The 17,931-nt window shown below is 40.4% G+C and overlaps 3 protein-coding genes across 6 annotated transcripts; 1 reads left to right on the top strand and 2 right to left on the bottom strand.

Annotated features, from left to right (window-relative positions):
* Window positions 1-641: 641 nt before the first annotated feature.
* Window positions 642-4,172, bottom strand: LOC120952912 (gustatory receptor for sugar taste 43a). Of its 3 annotated transcripts, none has more exons than XM_040372494.2 (13): window positions 2,950-4,172; window positions 2,785-2,839; window positions 2,566-2,710; window positions 2,339-2,450; window positions 2,180-2,242; window positions 1,968-2,111; window positions 1,794-1,898; window positions 1,635-1,719; window positions 1,445-1,541; window positions 1,281-1,376; window positions 1,147-1,215; window positions 986-1,075; window positions 642-896 (listed from the first exon to the last, which is right to left on the bottom strand). In XM_040372494.2, exons 1-13 carry the CDS (start codon window positions 3,104-3,106, stop codon window positions 813-815), a joined length of 1,302 nt encoding a protein of 433 aa, XP_040228428.2. In that variant the 5' UTR covers window positions 3,107-4,172; the 3' UTR covers window positions 642-812. The 3 variants fall into 3 exon arrangements, with proteins under 3 accessions (XP_040228428.2, XP_040228427.2, XP_040228429.2); XM_040372493.2 differs by having other exon boundaries at window positions 1,623-1,719; window positions 2,950-3,320; XM_040372495.2 differs by having other exon boundaries at window positions 1,623-1,719; window positions 2,566-2,698; window positions 2,950-3,315.
* Window positions 4,173-6,116: 1,944 nt separating this feature from the next.
* Window positions 6,117-11,268, top strand: LOC120947780 (uncharacterized protein CG3556). Of its 2 annotated transcripts, none has more exons than XM_040363478.2 (7): window positions 6,117-6,484; window positions 7,876-8,819; window positions 8,925-9,208; window positions 9,442-9,761; window positions 9,889-9,966; window positions 10,028-10,110; window positions 10,221-11,268. In XM_040363478.2, the coding sequence occupies exons 2-7, from the start codon at window positions 7,883-7,885 to the stop codon at window positions 10,280-10,282; spliced, it is 1,764 nt and encodes a 587-aa protein (XP_040219412.1). In that variant the 5' UTR covers window positions 6,117-6,484; window positions 7,876-7,882; the 3' UTR covers window positions 10,283-11,268. The 2 variants fall into 2 exon arrangements, with proteins under 2 accessions (XP_040219412.1, XP_040219411.1); XM_040363477.2 differs by having other exon boundaries at window positions 7,852-8,819.
* On the bottom strand, window positions 10,555-17,887 carry LOC120947779 (eukaryotic translation initiation factor 3 subunit C). The gene is made up of 3 exons (XM_040363476.2): window positions 17,783-17,887; window positions 17,341-17,455; window positions 10,555-17,270 (listed from the first exon to the last, which is right to left on the bottom strand). Exons 2-3 carry the CDS (start codon window positions 17,431-17,433, stop codon window positions 14,496-14,498), a joined length of 2,868 nt encoding a protein of 955 aa, XP_040219410.1. The 5' UTR covers window positions 17,434-17,455; window positions 17,783-17,887; the 3' UTR covers window positions 10,555-14,495.
* Between the last annotated feature and the right edge of the window lie 44 nt (window positions 17,888-17,931).

Genomic DNA, 17,931 nt, shown 5'->3' with positions numbered 1-17,931 from the left:
CTTTAATGTCTGGGAACTTTGTTATTCATTCAATGTAACAAATAAATAATGAAATAAATATATCAGATGATTGTGACTAAGACGCTTAAAAGGATTATGGGTCGACCACGCTGGAGATCTGGAGCAGATTATTTTCGAAGGATTGCAACTGTCGGCAACAGTGCTCACAATAGCATCGAGAGGCATAAGCTGCCATCCGATCACTATGTGGTCAGATGAAGCATTGAAGCACCTAAAAGAGGTCTCTTTCGCCAAGAGGTCCAAACCCCTATAATTCTACAATAACAACATTAACCATTTACAATAACAACCAACCTCAAGAATCTTTCAACAATCGTCGAAGGTGGGTCACAGCACCAGCTCTCTTAAGAGAATTAAGAAGATTGACACAATTAACTTCCTTATGGCAAATATTTTATGGCATGAGTTTCTGTTTTGAGTTAGGTACGGACAGGTAGTGGAAAAATACCGATGGAAACTTTCGAGGCAAGAATCACAATGCAAGAACAAATATCATCCTAGAAAGCAAAACAAAAGGATGCAACACCAACGAGGTAAGATTGATGGAAACTGGACAAGTAATACGTACCATGTGTTTACAATTAAAAAGAGCCCAACTTTGAAAGAAAAAAATATGTACATTCCATATTGTGAACTATTTTTTTATTATCAAATTTATTATTTTGATATGATTATTCCACCGTACGTTTGTTGGTGATAAATAATGTTTAAATTATGTCGCTACACATAATTTTAAATTTAAACCATACACATGCCACTTTTAATGCTATACTTGTTTCGTCTGTAGTCGTCTAGTGTGGCGTTTTTCCAGAATTGTCATCGGCTTCTTTAAATTGAATTAGTATTACTAAGTAAGTGGCAATCGCTCCGCAGTACTAAAAAAAATAATAAATTGAAAAATTATCGGAAAAAACACAGATATTTTTTCATCCCTGAAATGTTAAACAATACAAATGAAACAAACCGATGTGATAATTCGTCTGTCAATTGTACATAGTCCACAAGCGGTGAAGGAAAAGTTGCTAGCGATCAACTGCTGCCAAAACATGTTGATCTAAACGTATATTAAATTAAGATTAATTAATTTTAAAACGATCTAATGTTATAAATTACGCTAAGACATACACTCTCTATCATTTCAACATCTTTGCAGGTCCTCCTTAAGCTGTTTATAATGGTTATAGTACGATTTGACTGAAAGAATTTAGGTTGATTAGGAGTATGCGTGTTACTTTTGCTACACTTTAGGGTGAATTTACCTCAACATTAGTTATGTGACAGGGTTCAATGGTTAGTAAAAATCTAAAAATATGTATGAATAACCACAATGCCTGAATCCACGCAAATACTGCATCCTGAAATAAATAAACAGAGCAACATATTTAACCAAGCTACGGTAACAAGCGTTATAGTTGAAGTGCACCTTGTCACCAACCAACTCAACCATTAAAAAGTAGGACGTGGCGACGAGATGTAGTAAGCACGACCCTAGCACCGCCAGCAAAGCAATTCCAAATGTCCTGAAATGGTTGTACACAAAACACGGAAATTTAAGATAATATGTAGATGTGAATTTTCCTGCATTGCTTCGGTTCACTTGCTTCGAAACCAACACTATACAATATGAAAGAGAAGCATGTATTACGGCAAGATCTTCAATTATTTTTCTCGATGATAAGGTTCGCTTCCTATCAAATCCTGAAAATGATTGGTGAAAGTTGAGCTACTTCGTATCGATGGCCATTTAGAGGTTGAGTTAAACAATACCCTACCATGCGCCACGTTTGCTACACACTTTCGGAGGTCAACATCGATAGGATCATTTTTATCGGAATCTAAATTGATGGATGAGATTTCGATGCGCGGTGTTCTGCCAACTGAAAAGATAACCAAGGGATGAGAAGTACGATCTAATGATGATGAATCTGTATGAGCGAGGGTCGTACATTCGGGAAACATTTCGTACAGCGCCACATTCAAGTGGCGAAATCGATTACCAATGCCCAGTGCAGCTTGTGCGAACAGGACATGAAACATCATCAGTATGTAGTACAAGCAGTAAAATGGAAAGTAGCCTAGTACGTTGGCACCTAAAAAAAGACAATAGTGCAATAGTGAACAAAGATTCCAATAGAGGGGACACCATGAAGAAACTTACTGGAATTGCTGTTTTCTTTCTTTATCTTATCGGCAATGCGATACCATACCCATATGTCCAGAGCTGGCAAAGCAAAAACAGGAGCAAATCAATGCAAATAAAACTCAACTCTTGGCGAGTTTGTTGTAAGTCTAGTTCAGAGGAGGAGTAGAATCTTACAGAGTGCTCCAGTAATGATGAAACATACTAATCCTAGCATGAGGATTCCTTTGCGTCGTTGCCTCCGACTTCGGGTACTTTCCTTGACGTACAATGACAGTATTTCATCGGCCTCGTACATATTATGATTTAAAGGAGTGTAGAATGATTGAAAAAAATATTACAAATACATGGTAAAGTGCTGTACAGCTGTGGGAAAATTTAGAAAACACTTAAGCGGATCTCACTTCGGTTAACCGTCGATTAAGCTCACGCACAAAATGCAGTCCCCCTATTCCACTGAGTGTGCCACAAATGCAGGCAGACACTACAACCGACACGTCTAGAATGGTCACCACCTTTGAAGTAGCTGTTTTCATTCTGAAAACGAAGCTTTTTAACATTGTTAACGGGCTGTTCCTATGGTCGGGGATGTACGACATGTAAAGGCACATCGTATGTCTTACCGTATAGGTTTTTTGGAAGTTACATCGAAAAATATTCCTTTGTAGGTGAGGCCAGCTGGTAGAATTGTTTGATAGTTGATAACACAAAATGATAGAAGTGGTAGGGAAAGGCTTATTTTATAGGCGCAAACAAATGGGTACAACATATATAAACGTTGTACGTACCTAAGCAAAACACAAGACCTACACTATAAACTATGAGAAACACGCTGCGCTTGTAATCCACTATTTGGCCAATAGGAGTGCGCTTCACTACATAAGGTGCAAGACCAAATATTCTGCTTACGTAAAACACTACTTTAGTAGACTCTGATATTTCCATGACCGGGCTGTATCGTAGTATGCTTTAGACTGTAGCGCATAAAAATGCCAAACAAGGAAATTGTAACTGCACTATGATGCGTCCCTCGTGAAGCAGAACCCTTTTATAGCCTTGGATCGAGCGAAGTGCAACCACCAGGCTTGTACTTGTTATTGTTTATTAGTTTTTTTCCGAGCTGCGTTTTACTCGACTGCTATTAGCACTCACTAGTTCAGGTTTTAAATCATACTGTTTACATTGGATTAGTGCAGGCGTTGGTCGTTATCCGTTATCCATTATCAGGTGACCTGCTATCGGCTCTGGGAAGAACTGGGGAAAGGCTTTTAAATAATTGTTTCTTGACAGTCCTGTAGCAGGTAGGTGGGAAAAGGTTAATATGAGTAACAGCAGGTTACCTGTATGTTGGGTTTTGTTTATTTCCGGAGCTAGGTACGGACTAACAAAATCAACACTTGATTGTATAAGTGTGGGTATGTTCCATGTTGTATTAATGTTGTGTACAGGTTCTTTCACCGAAAGAAATACGGCTTCGTGCAACAACAAAAGGCTCATGCTACTTTGGTAAAACTTTATTAAAGCCTGAATAATAACTCAGAAGCAGTTCGGTTCTGTTTTCTAGAGACGCGCCGGCGCCCACAAGTCCGAATCGGATCGATTCTCATCTGGACCGTAGCGAAGAATATTCGGCTAAAATCTAGAAAGGCTGCATAGGCCGACCTGACCAGTCAAACTTAAACTTCATTTCTATAACCACCTACCCGGGTATGTTTTGCTTATTCTTTTTATGATCACTTTTTATTGGTTTATCGAATCGATAAAAAAAATAGAATGCCTATAGAAACATGTTTTAAAATCTTCTTCTTCTTCTTCTTCTTTGGCTCAACAACCGCTGTCGGTCAACGCCTGCCTTGTACCACTACTTGTGGGGTTGGCTTTCAGTGACTTATGGATAACCCCCCATAGCAGGATAGTCAGTCCTACGTATGGCGGCACGGTCCATTTGGGGCTTGAACCCATGATGGGCATGTTGTTAAGTCGTACTAGTTGACGACTGTACTATGAGACCGGCTCGATGTTTTAAAATAGTGGTGAAAATGTAGATTTTTTTAAATGTTCTTTAAAAAACGAAATCAACTTTAACCCCTTACTTCTATAACCACCTACCCGGGTATACATACAATAAAAGATTTTGGTTTCGGTTAGTCGTTAATTTTGTAATGATATGTTTATGCAAAGCATGTAGTTATATTTATAGAATCTATTCCAAAAGTTTTCTAGCTCCTAATATTCTTCTAAAGTCACATAGATTAAAATGATTGCCCAGACAATACAATGCTAGCAATATGTGCATTCTTTCTCGCTCTAAGTGAGATCGATCTTCTTGTCTCGTTGTGTGTGACAAATTCTGCCGATCCAAAACGAATGTTTTTTTTTCGTTCAGTCTATGACACCGACAGTTATCTTGCATCTTTTTCAGAACACATTTCAGTCAGATCTGTATGCGTGCCGAAGACCTAACCTTTCACTTTTTCCCATGCGGCGATCAACCGCACACTATAATGAACTGAGTGTGCGGCATAGGTCTCGCACAATTGTCCCATGCCTAGTTTCGAGTCATATAATGGAATAGTTCAAGCGGTTAAGGGAATATTTCAACCGGGTAATATAGTCGTGCAAGCATTCTGTGGAGGTATGCTATCATATAATGGAATGTTGCAACTGAATATGTGAATTTTGCAAGCATATTGTGGAGCTATCATCAGACTATGGGCGCCGCTGTAAATGTACCAAAACATTTTTGTTTATTTTATTAATTTATCATGTTGCCTTTGTGACTCTGAATGTCACCTGAAAAAAAATCGGTTTTTTAGAAAACAGCAGTCGTATCACTTCGAAGCTGTTTAAATCGGCGGCACCCACAATTTGATGACAGCTCCAAAGTATGCTGTCAAAATTCGCCTGTTCGGTTGCAAAACTCTATCATATGATTGCAAACCTCCACAGAATGCTTGCACGATTCCACTACCGGTTTAAAACATTCTCTTAACCGATTGAACTGTTCCATTATATGCCTCGAACCCCCAGAAGGAAACGACATGTATTAGAGATCAATTTCAACGAATGGGTTGTAAACCAATTTCACTAAATGTTTCTCTCGGATTAAAGATAACACACGGAATAGTGTTATCTTAGAAAAAACTTTGTGCACATCCTGAAGGTATTAAACATCCCCATAATTATATTGCGTAGCTCTGTAACCGTCGGCCCGGTTAACTAGTTTTATGAAAAAATTTGTTGAAACTCTAAATTTTCTATCAAACGTTATATTTTTCCACTCAATTTCCCTCTATGGAAAAGATGGTAAGAACACAGATGATACTTATAGAAAACGTTTCAAATCATTAGATATCATATTAAAACGATATCATATAACTCAGTGAGGATCGCGGCGCGAGAAGGACAAGTCGTCCTCTCCTCGCATTGCGTGTGTGCGTTATTTATAATGTATCCGTGTATCTACCAAACCAAAAAATGTTAAATACATATTCAATATTTATTTCATACTTCATTTTGTGCGGACATAACTCTTAATAATGTTGAATTGTTAAAATATAACAAAGATCAGATAAATAAAGCAAATAGACACTTATACTGTACATGCAGTAACAATAATTTGATATAAAACATATAAAGAAGATAGAATGGACATGTTAAAAGCAAAAGAACATTTTTTTGTAAAATTGAAATATTTTCATGTTCGCTACGATAATACGGTTCTAACAAACATATGAAGTTAACCGAATTTAATTTAATGAACTTAATTATTTACCAGTTTAATTAAAACACACAGTTATGTTATGATACTGAATATAACGAATTTCAAAATACAAAAAAAAATATATTCAAATAAGACAAACATGGAATGCTGCCAACATAACATTAGAACATGAAGAATGCGCATGTCCGTCATCTGTTGAAACCTAACATCATTATTTTTACCTTCCTTCATTGCACTTTCACAATCAAATCAACTGGGGTGTGTTTAGTATCTACTGCACATATTAATGAAAGCTGCATTATCTTTGTTATTCAGTCATTTTTCGTCCTGTGAGAACTGGGTGCATATCCCTATCGATAAACGACGGTAGTCGAATCGTAGACTATTAGCTGTGCGCTTCCTAGCTTTGAATATCTGAATGCTATTGAATTTCTTATCAGTGTAAGAAAGTGAAAGTGATTATTTAGTGGCAATCTCGTTAGAACTTGGTGCATGTATATTGCTGGTGTAAATTACGAAAATTACGTTCCGCCCAGTAAAATAATGTGCGGTGCAATATAAACAGCTTTGAAGTATTTTCGCCGAAACCGTATTAAAAGGTAGGGAAGAAAACTGTTTGACACACGCCCTTCGTAGAAAAATAATGAGTCGATGGAAATCGCTGCAAAATCCATATCGAAAAACAATTCATTTGTACTTTAGAGGGATTTCATATTTATTACAACATTAAAGATTTGTAGATATATTATTATATATTTTACAAATAGCGCTGTAAACTTGAGCTTTGATGAATTGACGTAGTTGGATTTTAAGGATATTGAAAAACGTTCCAAAGAGAGAGAGTCAAACTTGTTAAGCGCCGGCTTCGAAAATCATCACAAATCTCCTAAGAAGGTGACAAAAACGTCATAAAGTTCACTATATACTTTAAATCTTTTATTCATTCACTGGTTCATTGATGATAGACTATCAATCTCTGCCACTCCGTTTGCAAACTTTCAGAAATATTATTTATGATTTTTTTATATAATTGAAAAACATTGCCGTTGTATTAAGATTTGCGGAACAAATCACGTTCGTTGCTTTGTAAAGCATGAAAGTCTAATCGATGAACACCCAGTCCAGGGAACACGCCTATCCCTGGTCACTGATACCTCACCATGAAACCCGACGATTGATTGCAAAGGATGAATCACGTTACAACCCATGAAGACGAGTATTGATTTTACGATGCTTGTCGATAGATTCGACGAGTTCATGGATGTGTGTTTGTGTCTAGGCCGCGTCATGTTGTCTAGGCCGCATAGCATTGCCAATGTCGGCAGATAGAATAGTTGCTGCTTGATGGTTGTCCATCGCTACTACACACTTTTTAATAAAATATGTGTTTTGGTTAATAGTAATAAGATACACATGTTTACCTTTTGACAACATTTGCGAGTGGTTGATCGATTGAGAGCAAGCAAATTTCAATTTATTAGTTTTACTTATTCAGCATGGTAGAAAGTTCTTGTTTAATTAAAACTGATCGATCCATCAGACTCGGGATTTCTGCTAATAATGATAATTTTATTGCCCTTTGAATGTTTGCGTATTGCCGCTCCACTTGAGCGACCAGGATGTGACCAGGACAGTATTGTCAATATACTTATATTGATATTGGCTGTACGATTCAATTTGCGATGGAGGTCTGTTGAATGAACGAACGATCTAACTGCCCTTAGGAAGCGTAGAGGTTATCATCGTTCGTCTCCGCCACCGTTAACATGTTCGTCATGACATGATTAGTGAGTCATATTTAAATCATTGGTGGGTCTTTATAGATGGCCATATCGCAGATAGGGTGTTCCTTTTATTTGTTTATGTAAATCAAGCCCAGTACTAGCAGCCAGCTGCGTAAATATTTACGTCATTCACAATTAAATTTTAATTCTAGCCAAACTAATTCTAAACTATATGCTTCAAGTGCATCAATTTCCAAAACTTGCAGGTTAAACATGATACATCGAAAGCAAATTGCGGCAGTTCTTCTTGCTACGGTGTTACTGTTAGTCAATAGCATACTTGGTGAAAATGTTACCTCTATCATACCACCGACAATGCAAAGTACGTCTGATACAGCCCACACAACCACCGGTCTAGCACATACGACACAACAGCATCAACATTACCAGTATGCAACATCGACTGTGCAGCTAAACGCACTTCCTACCGAGCAGACGGGCTCGGTTACCGTTGGCCAGCCGGGTGGAACCGTCGCTGGATTGTATGTTAGTACCACCATTGATCCTATATCCACACAGCAATCGACCGTTTCTCCGCTGTATATATCGAACATGTCTGCTTCCTTTGCACCGGCAACTCAAATATCCTTACGGCAAGATTTAGTCGATAGCTTGCCGGTCGACGTTTTGCAGATCGAGGAAAAGCAGCTTGGGCCGGGAGGACCAAATCAGGCGGAAAGCGTGGGCATTCAGCGAGCGCTGTGTTGGCTGAGGGAGAAACGGTTGCCCGACTACAGTTGGGGCAACGACACGCACATGGTAATTCTGGCCAAAGAGTTGTCCGGAGCCCGCGACCCAACGGATAATGATAATCCTATACAGGCGGTATCAGACTTGGAGAACCTGTTGTCCATCAAGCAGATGGATATTGAGGTGTTGACGATGCTCGACCGGCATCATGCTACAGCGAAGCTACCGCATACCGATCACATTGCCAAGTACATCTTGGCCATGGGAGGTCTCTGCAAGGATGCACGTCATTTTTACGGTCACGATTTGGTAGCCGCGCTGGAGCATCATGAGCACGATCAGGGACAAGAGTATGAGTTTGCGTTGACAGCACTAGCCATATGCAGTTCTGCCACACATGTGCGAAAGCGTCAAATTCGACGACTGTTGGACATAGCTAGCGGAGAGGTGAACGATGTTGGTAAGTAAAATAACGTCGGTTCAATCCTTGTCCTTAGTTCTGCTTTAGTTTGTGGTTTATGATCCTAGCTAGATGTTTAAATTGCATTGTTTTTTTTTGTTGTAGATACGATTGCCATGGTGCTGTTGGCACTCCGTTGCATAGTAACCGATCATCGTCACCGACATTTGCAGCATTTTGTTCGTCGTCCTGCTCGGGGTTTGGCTAGCTTGCAGGGGCCGCAGGGTAGCTTTGGTTCGCTGCGGAGCACGGCACTAGCCATGCAGGCGCTGCAAGATTTGGAGCCCGATCCCGCCGGCAAATGGAATCGAACTGCCGCATCGGAGTGGTTACTGGCTAAGCAACGTACCGACGGAGGCTGGACGGAGGAACCGCTGCAAGATGGACAGGTTAGCAAACGATCCGCATGATCGTGAGCTGAGTGGCTCTTTTCCCATTCATAAGTTTCACCGAACGTTCACACATATATTCATTCATCCATTCATGGCTCTTCACGGGGAACTATGAACATTTTTATAGACTTTTGCTCTTTTAGCCTCCAAATTTTACCAGCCACTGCTCGAGTAAATAGCGGCCATAATTATTTAAACCTTCGTTTATTTAACCGATTGTTGTTTGATAGGATCCTAGCATTGGCATCGGATTAACAGCTGATATCGTACTTGCGCTTGGTTGGCGGGGATTGGGAGCCGTTCGAGCGCTGCAATGCGATCACGTAATGCGCGAATCCAACGAACCATCGGAAAATGGCGAGCCGAAGCTAGCTGCCCCGGTTGGGCTCGGTATTTCGCCCGTAGAAGAGCTGGAACCAAGAAACGTTTCATATACGTACACCCTGTGGGTGGGTACAAACGAAACTGAGGAGTATTTCCTCGATTTGACGTCACCGAAAAATACAACATTCTTCCGGGCCATGAAGCAAGCGGCAGAAATAGATCCTAGGTATGGCGATAGCTGATTATGGTGCGGTTATACCGTTCGTTTATGACTGTACAAGAAACATAAGCAAAAAAAGATCCTGGGTGTTGTGTGTATGCTAACTGATCTCTTTATGCTGCATGGTTTTCAGGTTTTCGTTTGAAGCACGTGAATGGCCCAACGGACACTACGTTCACACGTTGGCTGGAATGAAGGAGGAACCGAAAAGGTAGATATGTTTTAGTCTAAGAGTGGTAAACGGCTAACACATGTGACCGTTTCCTTTACAGCTATCACTTTTGGCTGCTATATCGCTTGCCCGAAAGGCCAGACACAAAAAATCCGCCTGGTAATCAGCTAATAGCTCCGCTAGGTAAGAGAGTTTTGATTTTACCTATACTCTTGTGCCTACAGTAACTGTGGATAACTCAACATCTGTGGTGCGAGAAAATGTGCAATTAATAATGTATAAACTACTTACAGGGGTGGATGAGCTGTTAGTGGAAGATGGAGAACACTATCTCTACTGGTACAAAAAGCTTTAAGCTTTGATTTTCTTCGATTCTACAAATCTGATAAGAATAGTAAGCAATAAGAAACAACAAGTAACTTCAGCGCCACCAATAGTATTGATCAACAGTAGCAGCGATTAAAACAGCAATAAAGTATGTAACAAATGCAAATAAAGCGGTTGCAGCTTTCTGTATGAGACTGGAAATGAGCAAAGCTGCAGCATCTCTAAATGTAGGTTAGATGATCAAAAGTACACAACATCACGAATTTTGCGATGAGCAATGTTTCGAACTTTCCAGCACAACATACGATCTAGTTACACAGTTAGGTTGAATATGAGTGGTCAAATGCTCAAACCGGTCCGATCACGCGTCAGATGATACATACAGATGATACTGACGCTTCAAGGAAAAACATCGTTTGCTCAACAGTCAGGTTAAGATGCTGACGAAGAGTGCTCCGTGTAATGAAACATAATTACGATTTACGTAGTAATACCATAGAAAGTATATGTACCAGAAGAAATACGGGACGGAGGAAGGAAGATCATGTGAATCGACAGTCTTCTCTCCGCTTGCTGGCAAGGGACGGATGAGGGAAAATTAAATAATATGTGGACCATCCGTAAATGAGTATAAGGAAGAATGTAATGAAGCTATGAACAAACACGATATATTGAGCCACCTTACAATCCATAGGCGGTATGAACATGATATAACCGTATACAAACAATTATACAAAATATACATAAATATCTATATACAAAACCGTAAATGAATATATATATACACATATACATATACAGCCGTAAAATATACATATAAATACAATGCAAATGCCGAAGCATGGTAGGAACGCTAAAACAATGGTAAAAACACAACTAACCAGTAAGCCATCGTTTGTATGGTCAGTCAGCAAAAAGGAGGGCGCCTTTGCAATTGTGCAGGAGTTTTTTTTTTTTAATTTGGCCTATAACGGATCTAGCGAAGTGAATTATTGCTCAAGCAGCACCAGCAAATGATGCACTCCAAATTGACAATAATTAAAGCATAAAGAAACAAAACAGAAAACAACGGTTCGCTAAACGGTATAAGGAACGGTTCTAATCGAGCAAATAATACGTTAAGATCACGAACAGACACCAGCAATGTAGGACTGTAAGAAGCAAAAGGGAACAACAACATGGGTTGAGATGAAGGGAAACGATTTTAGTGCATTAAAACAAACACGAGAAACAGCAAGTACAGCAAAGCCAAGTAGTAGATTGTCTCGTTACAATGATGCTAAGTCGGTAAGCTTAGTTGGCGGAATTAGAATCTGGTATGGTAAATGTGGTGCGACTGGGATTCTTCTATTCATGATCTCGTTTGGATCTGCTAGCATTGTCGCTTTATTACATTATAACATCTATAATGTTAAACATCGTAGCTGTATGTTTGTGTTGAAGACAATATACAATATGACCTCACTGGGAGGGATAAAGATTGCGTACCAACTAGTGGATGTGCAACTCGATGGTTGAGTTGTTTGGCAGACCGCCAATGTGATGAATGAATACGAAACTGAAAAATTTTGTCCTCCAAACTTGTTTGAACCAAACGCAAATTCATCGCAATGGCTTTGATTAAAAGCTGACCATGACTACCGTTCCGAGTTTTCTTTCTGTCAAAGCTACCTCGTTGGTTGGATGACAATTCCACTATTGAGGTGCCAGCTAGTGAACAATCCAACTAAAAAAGTCCCAACTAGTGAGGTTATACTGTAATTTACATTATGCTACGCGGCTCAAATGAAGTTAATGATGGCAGTGATCTGATATTGCAAATAGGAAACTTTACCTATTATAATATTAGTTGCTGCATAAATGCATAAACTGTTATTGAGTTAGACAGTTAGACACTAACTATTTTTCGACATTCTTAAGTGTAAGCTAATTTGAATAGCTGATATGTTTCCTATCTTAATAAAAAGACAACAGCAAGCCAACAAAAACGCAACACGTAGGGTCCATCACGATACTAAACAACAATTCCACATCGCAACGGAACGGAGACGTCTTAGGAGACCGCGCTGAAAGTAACTTCATATAGAATTATTAGCAAAGCGCTAATCTAGCATCACATAGCATGATAACAAATAAGCAACGCAATAAATAATAATAAAAAGCTATTATTGTATTGTCTACTTTAATTGTGATTAATTTCCTTGATGTAATACTTTATCTGTATTGTAGTCACAGTACACTAAACCTCTCCTTATGTTCTTCTATTTGGCGTAACTAACTAAGCGATCATGCCCCGTCCTACACAGTCTTATGATCAAGACTTAATTAAGTACCAAGCAGTCCGAACAGCCAGGAGGATAGTAAAATTTTATTATCGAGCACAATGGATGAACGTGCTACAATCGAAAATATATCACTCGTATAAAACAATTCTCTTAATTTGCCTTTGATCATTTTTTTTATTGATAATATTTGTTTGTTTGTATTTGTATTTTGTACTTGTAGTCCGGTGTGAAATAGTTACATAAGCCTTAATGATACTAATATAATTTCATATGTGTTATACAAATCTTAAACGCTCTTTAAATTTCCATGTTGTCGATTTCGATGTTACGAGCATTACATTTTCATAGCCAAAAGTAAGCGACTTCAATTAAAAAGTAAAAAAAGTAATATAATAATAATGCCGATTGAATAGGCTATTTTTACATTTCCAGAATATCCGCACCGATGAAGAGTAAAAACGCGCGAAACGCAAACTCCACGCTAGAGTTCTTGTTGTGTCCGCAAAAATGAGACATGGAGACGGTGGTGTACGGCACAAACAGAATATGTGTTTTATTCCTATCTTTGGTATAGGTACAATAAACACGGGTAATAAATGATATACACAACACACGCAATGCGGGGAGAGGACGACTGGTCCTTCTCGCGCCGCGATCCTTACTGAGGACGTCACAGGATTACAGCCCTGCTGTCAACAGTGAGCCCTCAGGATGAGGCAGCGGTCTGTCCACAACAGTTCTTAATTTGGGAATAAACATTCAAATGTATTGATAAGCGAACATAAACTTTTCCTCACACCAAATTGTCGAGAATTTAACGAAAAATCCGGTACCCTGAGAAATATATAGATAGCGCTTGGCATTTTGGCCCCACGCTTCACGTGAAATGCCCTTCATTGACGTCGATGAAATTGGAGAAAGCCTTGGGGATATCTTCAAACAAAACAACACCCAATTAACCGATTCAAAAACCAGCGCATTTTGCTCTGCGGAAAATCTTGGTCAATTTATCATTATCATCATCGAGTCGGGTAACAGTAGGTTCAATAGTCGACCTGAACTCGCTACACCAACGAATCGGAATCGCTTATGCTTTCTTGCACTTACCGGAATCATTGCACCTACTGAACCTACTTTCGGGTCGACCTTTACGACTCCGGATCGCTTATGGATGGCTCCGATCCGGTAGGTTTGGGTCGACCCGCTCATCACTAATGTACATCATGAAAGAAAATAACACCAATTATTTTTACTAAGATATCATACAGAAGTAGACTAGCATGCTTTCACTACCCTTCAACCAAAGGGTAAATGAGTATTATTTTCATCTGTTTTAATCAGGTATAATTTTCAAACATATGTATTTTATTACAACCCAGAAAAAGTTAATAGAGCTAGATAGTGTTTGTTGTATGTATCCTTTAATTAGAAATGTTATGTTGTTTTGAACCTGTAATGGCCCCCTCCATACCTACTGTTGCTCAACAATTGTGTTCTTTCCAAAACATGATACACTTCAACGTTTTTTTGCTCCGATGTTCAATACAACATGCCAAGCATTCGTAATACCCTGCAGGTTTTCGATGCTCTGCTTGATGTTCCAAATGAATGGCAATTATGTATCGGCTTTTTATTTGTAGTACTGTTGGTAATAGTATAAATTTAACGGATTTTCTGAGGAGCTTTACTTTAATGAACATTTTTTGCGTAATATTTAGTCGATAGAATACTACCCTTCTAGTACCTAGAATATCTAAAAAGCGGAAGAACGATGGTAAAATCCTCCGTATTTCTATCAATTCTGTGCACTTTTAGGTGAAAGTTTACAAACCTGATTTTAAAAAATGTATCGCGTTTACCTCGCTGTGGCAAAGATACTGGTAGATGAATCTGCCGCTATCAGTGATCTGAACGAATCTGCTCTCCCGGTGCGTTGCAACGCAATAATCCAAACAATTACTCAGCCTTGTTTTGGTATTCAACGTTGCGCATCTGCTCGCGCTGTTCTCTAAATTCTCGATTCTGATGCTCCCGGTGTTCGCGCTGGTCGCGATGGTGATCGCGGTGGTGTTCACGTTGTTCCCGTCCCTCTCCACGGTTCTGATTGCCGCGGTTACCACGATTGCGGTTGTCCTGGCGACGATTGTTGTTCCAGTTTTGATTTTGATTCTGATTGCGATAATTCTGGCGATCACGATTGTACCCTTGGTTACCGCCACGCTGGAAGAAGTTTCCTTGCTTCATTTCGAAGATTCGTTCGTTTGCGTCCACCAGATTGGTCACTTTGTCGGCCAGCTGCATCGAAAGGGCTTGTAGACGAGACGGTTCAGAACGATGCATGACGATCGTTTCGGTAGGATCATCCAGTGATGCCATTAGTTCTTCATTGATTATCATTTTGCTGATTAACGAGTGGACCTTGCTTTTCGGTAGCTTGAACATGTCGGCCAAGTGTGGTACGCTAATCGATGCAAAGACATTCGAGTATGTAAACAAATATGTGCGGAGCGATTCTTCTTTAATGAATTTAATCATCATTTCACGCACGCGATTAGCTTCGTAGAAAAGATCCCACACTTTAACATTCATCTTTTTGTTGACAATGAAGTTGGCACAAGCATTCCAATCGCCGTGCCGCATTGCCTTTGCAGCAGCAACCACATGCTCGCGCATCGACTCCGGTGGTCCAACCAGAGACTGTCGCTCGGATGATCTCAATTGCTGGTAGAATGTCTTACTGATCATTCGACGACGCGCATCGAACTCATGAGCCGCCATGTATGGAATCTCGAGCAGCATAGCAGACACCAGATAGACACACTCGAGCAGCTCCAGATTAATGTGCATGTGGAACGGCATTTGACGTTGCTTCTCGATTTTCTCTTGTTCAAGCGAGCGTTCGTGTTGACGTTGCGGTACTAGTCCTTGAGCGAGTAATTCTTTCGGCTTACCCGTCATCATCAAATCTACCAGACACAGGTGAGCATCCTTGATATTGCCGTGGCGGAAGGCACACAAGCCTAAATTGGCCATCATACGATTGTACAGAATCTGGGTTGCGGGATCGGAATGATGGATTGTTTCCTGCAGGTGCGACATCAGCACTAAATCACGCGCCTGGAACCAGTTATCATGCAATGCATGATGGAATATGTGCGATAGGATTGCACGTGTGCGTAACCGATCCGTTTGATCCTTGGCATAGATGTAACGACAAAGCTTATCCATCTCTTCAACCGACGTTATGGTGTTGGCTGGCAGTTGACCCTTTCGTTTTTTCAACACGTCCGGGTCGAATTTGTAGTACAGATGATCAATCTTGCGTAGATAGATGCGGCAGATTTCCATTTCATTACCGAGTCGCTCAACGTAAGTGACAACTTGTTCTATTATGTTCGTGACTGGGACCTCGTCCTTCAGCCGGTCAACGTACTCATTGCTGTGCGGATCGCATTCTTTCAACAGTTTTGTGAACTCGTCATCCAACCGTTCCACTGCAGTCAGCATGCAGCCGCGTATCTTGAACGGTGCAGTATCGTACTCTTCGTATTCATCCAAGATCGACTCGGATAGATGCACATCCTCGTGAGCCAGAAGCAGTTTCAGCAGTTCTTGAATTTCTTCCAATAGTTTACTCCAGTGTTCCAGTTTCATCGCTCCAGATACTTTTGGATTGTAGTCGAATATGGCAGAAACAATGTTGAAACGAATTTTCACCGCCACCGCCGGGCCAAGATTGTTGGTCTCGGCCACTGTACGCAACTCACGAAGAAACTCAATCTGCATTTTTCGATCTGTACGTTTTTTACCTCGGGCAGCCATCACTTCGTTCAGCTTGTTTACGACCAGCTTCGTGTCGATTTCTGCATCCTTGGCGAACATTTTCGGCTGCTCGGAAGCACCGGACCTTGTTCCGTTGACCACCTTCCAGCCTTCTTCCTCCTCCTCGTTCTCGTCAAACATTTCATCTTGCTTGGGTTTCTTCTTCTTGCTCAAAGCTTCGCCCGTTTTCTTCTTCTTCTCTTTCTTAAACGCATCGTCACCAGATACACCGGAAGGTGCTGAAGCAATTTCTTCCGTACCCTTCTCTGGCTTCTTCAAGAACCGGTCGCGAATGCTGGTGTATTTAGCATCCTCGTCGGAAGAGGTGCTGTCCGAGTCGGAATCGCTGCCCCAGTCCGACGAATCGGAATCCGCCACAGGCTTAACAGGTTTGGCCTTCTCTGGTTCCTTTTTGAAGGATACCGCTTTCGGTTCGACTTGTACCACAACCTTCTCCTCTTCCTCATCGGACCCCTTTTCGTCTTCGCGTTCATCATCCTCTTCCTCTTCGGCAAAATCTTCTGGAGCGGCGCGGAAACGCTTCATATCCGATTCGAAATCTTTGATGTACTTCCTGAATTTTTGTCGCAGAGTTCCTAGCGCTTTGTTATTATTCTTCGAGAGATTTTTCCGACTCTCCTTGTCGTCCCAGCTCTCATTAACAAAGTCCTCCAGCTCAGCAAGCGCACGAACGACAATACGAGGCGTTACGCCATTCTCTTCCTTCATAACTACCGGCAACGCCTTCGTATACGCTCGCATAAATTCCTCAAAGCTCGTCAATACACTCGACATATCCTTGATCTTCTTATGGTTCCGGATACTCTTGATGATATTGGAGAGGTCTTCATAGCGCTTCTCCTTCTTCGATCTTACGACGCGCTTGACGTCCTCCTCCTCATCACTGAACTGTATAGTTTAAAACAAGATCACGTTGTAATAATGCAGTACTATCATTGCATTGCAATTTATAACTTACCGTGAACTGAGCCACTTGCTGACGAATTACTGGCTCGCTATCAGAAGAGCTGTCGGAATCAGAGTCCGAACCACCGGCGAAGAAACGAGACATCGTAACACCAGTTAAATTTTGCCTGAGGAAAATAGAGATGGTATACAGTTGAAACGCCGTTGCTAAACAAGATGCCGAAATGTCGAAATAAAAAATAAATATATTTTTCACACAAAAAAATCGGAAATCATGTACGGTTGAACAAATGAATTGAACTGCAAGTGCCGATAAGGCAGATTTTATAGGTTAGGAAATATCTTTCATGGAATGTTCACAGCAGCTGCCACGCACTACACGTAAAAGCCAAATAAATGGTTATATTCTGCTTGAGCGAAAAAACACATTTGATCAAAAGATATGTAACACGTAAAAATGGAGAGAGCTTTTCAAAATTCTATGGAAGACTCACTTTTTACACAATTAATATAGCTTTTGTGTTACACGCACACGTCTAGCTCGAAGGACTGAACCATTAACTGTCAGAGTTCCGAAAAAACATCGCATTTCGGTAATGCGCTTTTACACCAGACGAACTGGACAGTTCGCGCGTTCGATCTC

Source organism: Anopheles coluzzii, chromosome 2, assembly GCF_943734685.1.
Source record: "Anopheles coluzzii chromosome 2, AcolN3, whole genome shotgun sequence".
Taxonomy (NCBI): Eukaryota; Metazoa; Arthropoda; class Insecta; order Diptera; family Culicidae; genus Anopheles; species Anopheles coluzzii.
Note: the sequence above shows the minus strand (reverse complement) of the source record. Positions and strands in the feature narration are given on the sequence as shown.

Excerpts from the sequence above, each read along its gene's own strand:
- LOC120947779 (XM_040363476.2), bottom strand. The coding sequence starts at position 17,433 with ATGTCTCGTTTCTTCGCCGGTGGTTCGGACTCTGATTCCGACAGCTCT. Across the intron at positions 17,271-17,340 it reads AGCAAGTGGCTCAGTTCACG|TTCAGTGATGAGGAGGAGGA; the intron begins GTAAGTTATAAA and ends TAAACTATACAG.
- LOC120947780 (XM_040363478.2), top strand. The coding sequence starts at position 7,883 with ATGATACATCGAAAGCAAATTGCGGCAGTTCTTCTTGCTACGGTGTTA. Across the intron at positions 8,820-8,924 it reads CGGAGAGGTGAACGATGTTG|ATACGATTGCCATGGTGCTG; the intron begins GTAAGTAAAATA and ends TTTTTGTTGTAG. Across the intron at positions 9,967-10,027 it reads ATGAAGGAGGAACCGAAAAG|CTATCACTTTTGGCTGCTAT; the intron begins GTAGATATGTTT and ends TTTCCTTTACAG.
- LOC120952912 (XM_040372493.2), bottom strand. The coding sequence starts at position 3,106 with ATGGAAATATCAGAGTCTACTAAAGTAGTGTTTTACGTAAGCAGAATA. Across the intron at positions 2,711-2,784 it reads ACTTCCAAAAAACCTATACG|CTTCGTTTTCAGAATGAAAA; the intron begins GTAAGACATACG and ends AATGTTAAAAAG. Across the intron at positions 1,899-1,967 it reads GTACGAAATGTTTCCCGAAT|TTGGCAGAACACCGCGCATC; the intron begins GTACGACCCTCG and ends TTATCTTTTCAG.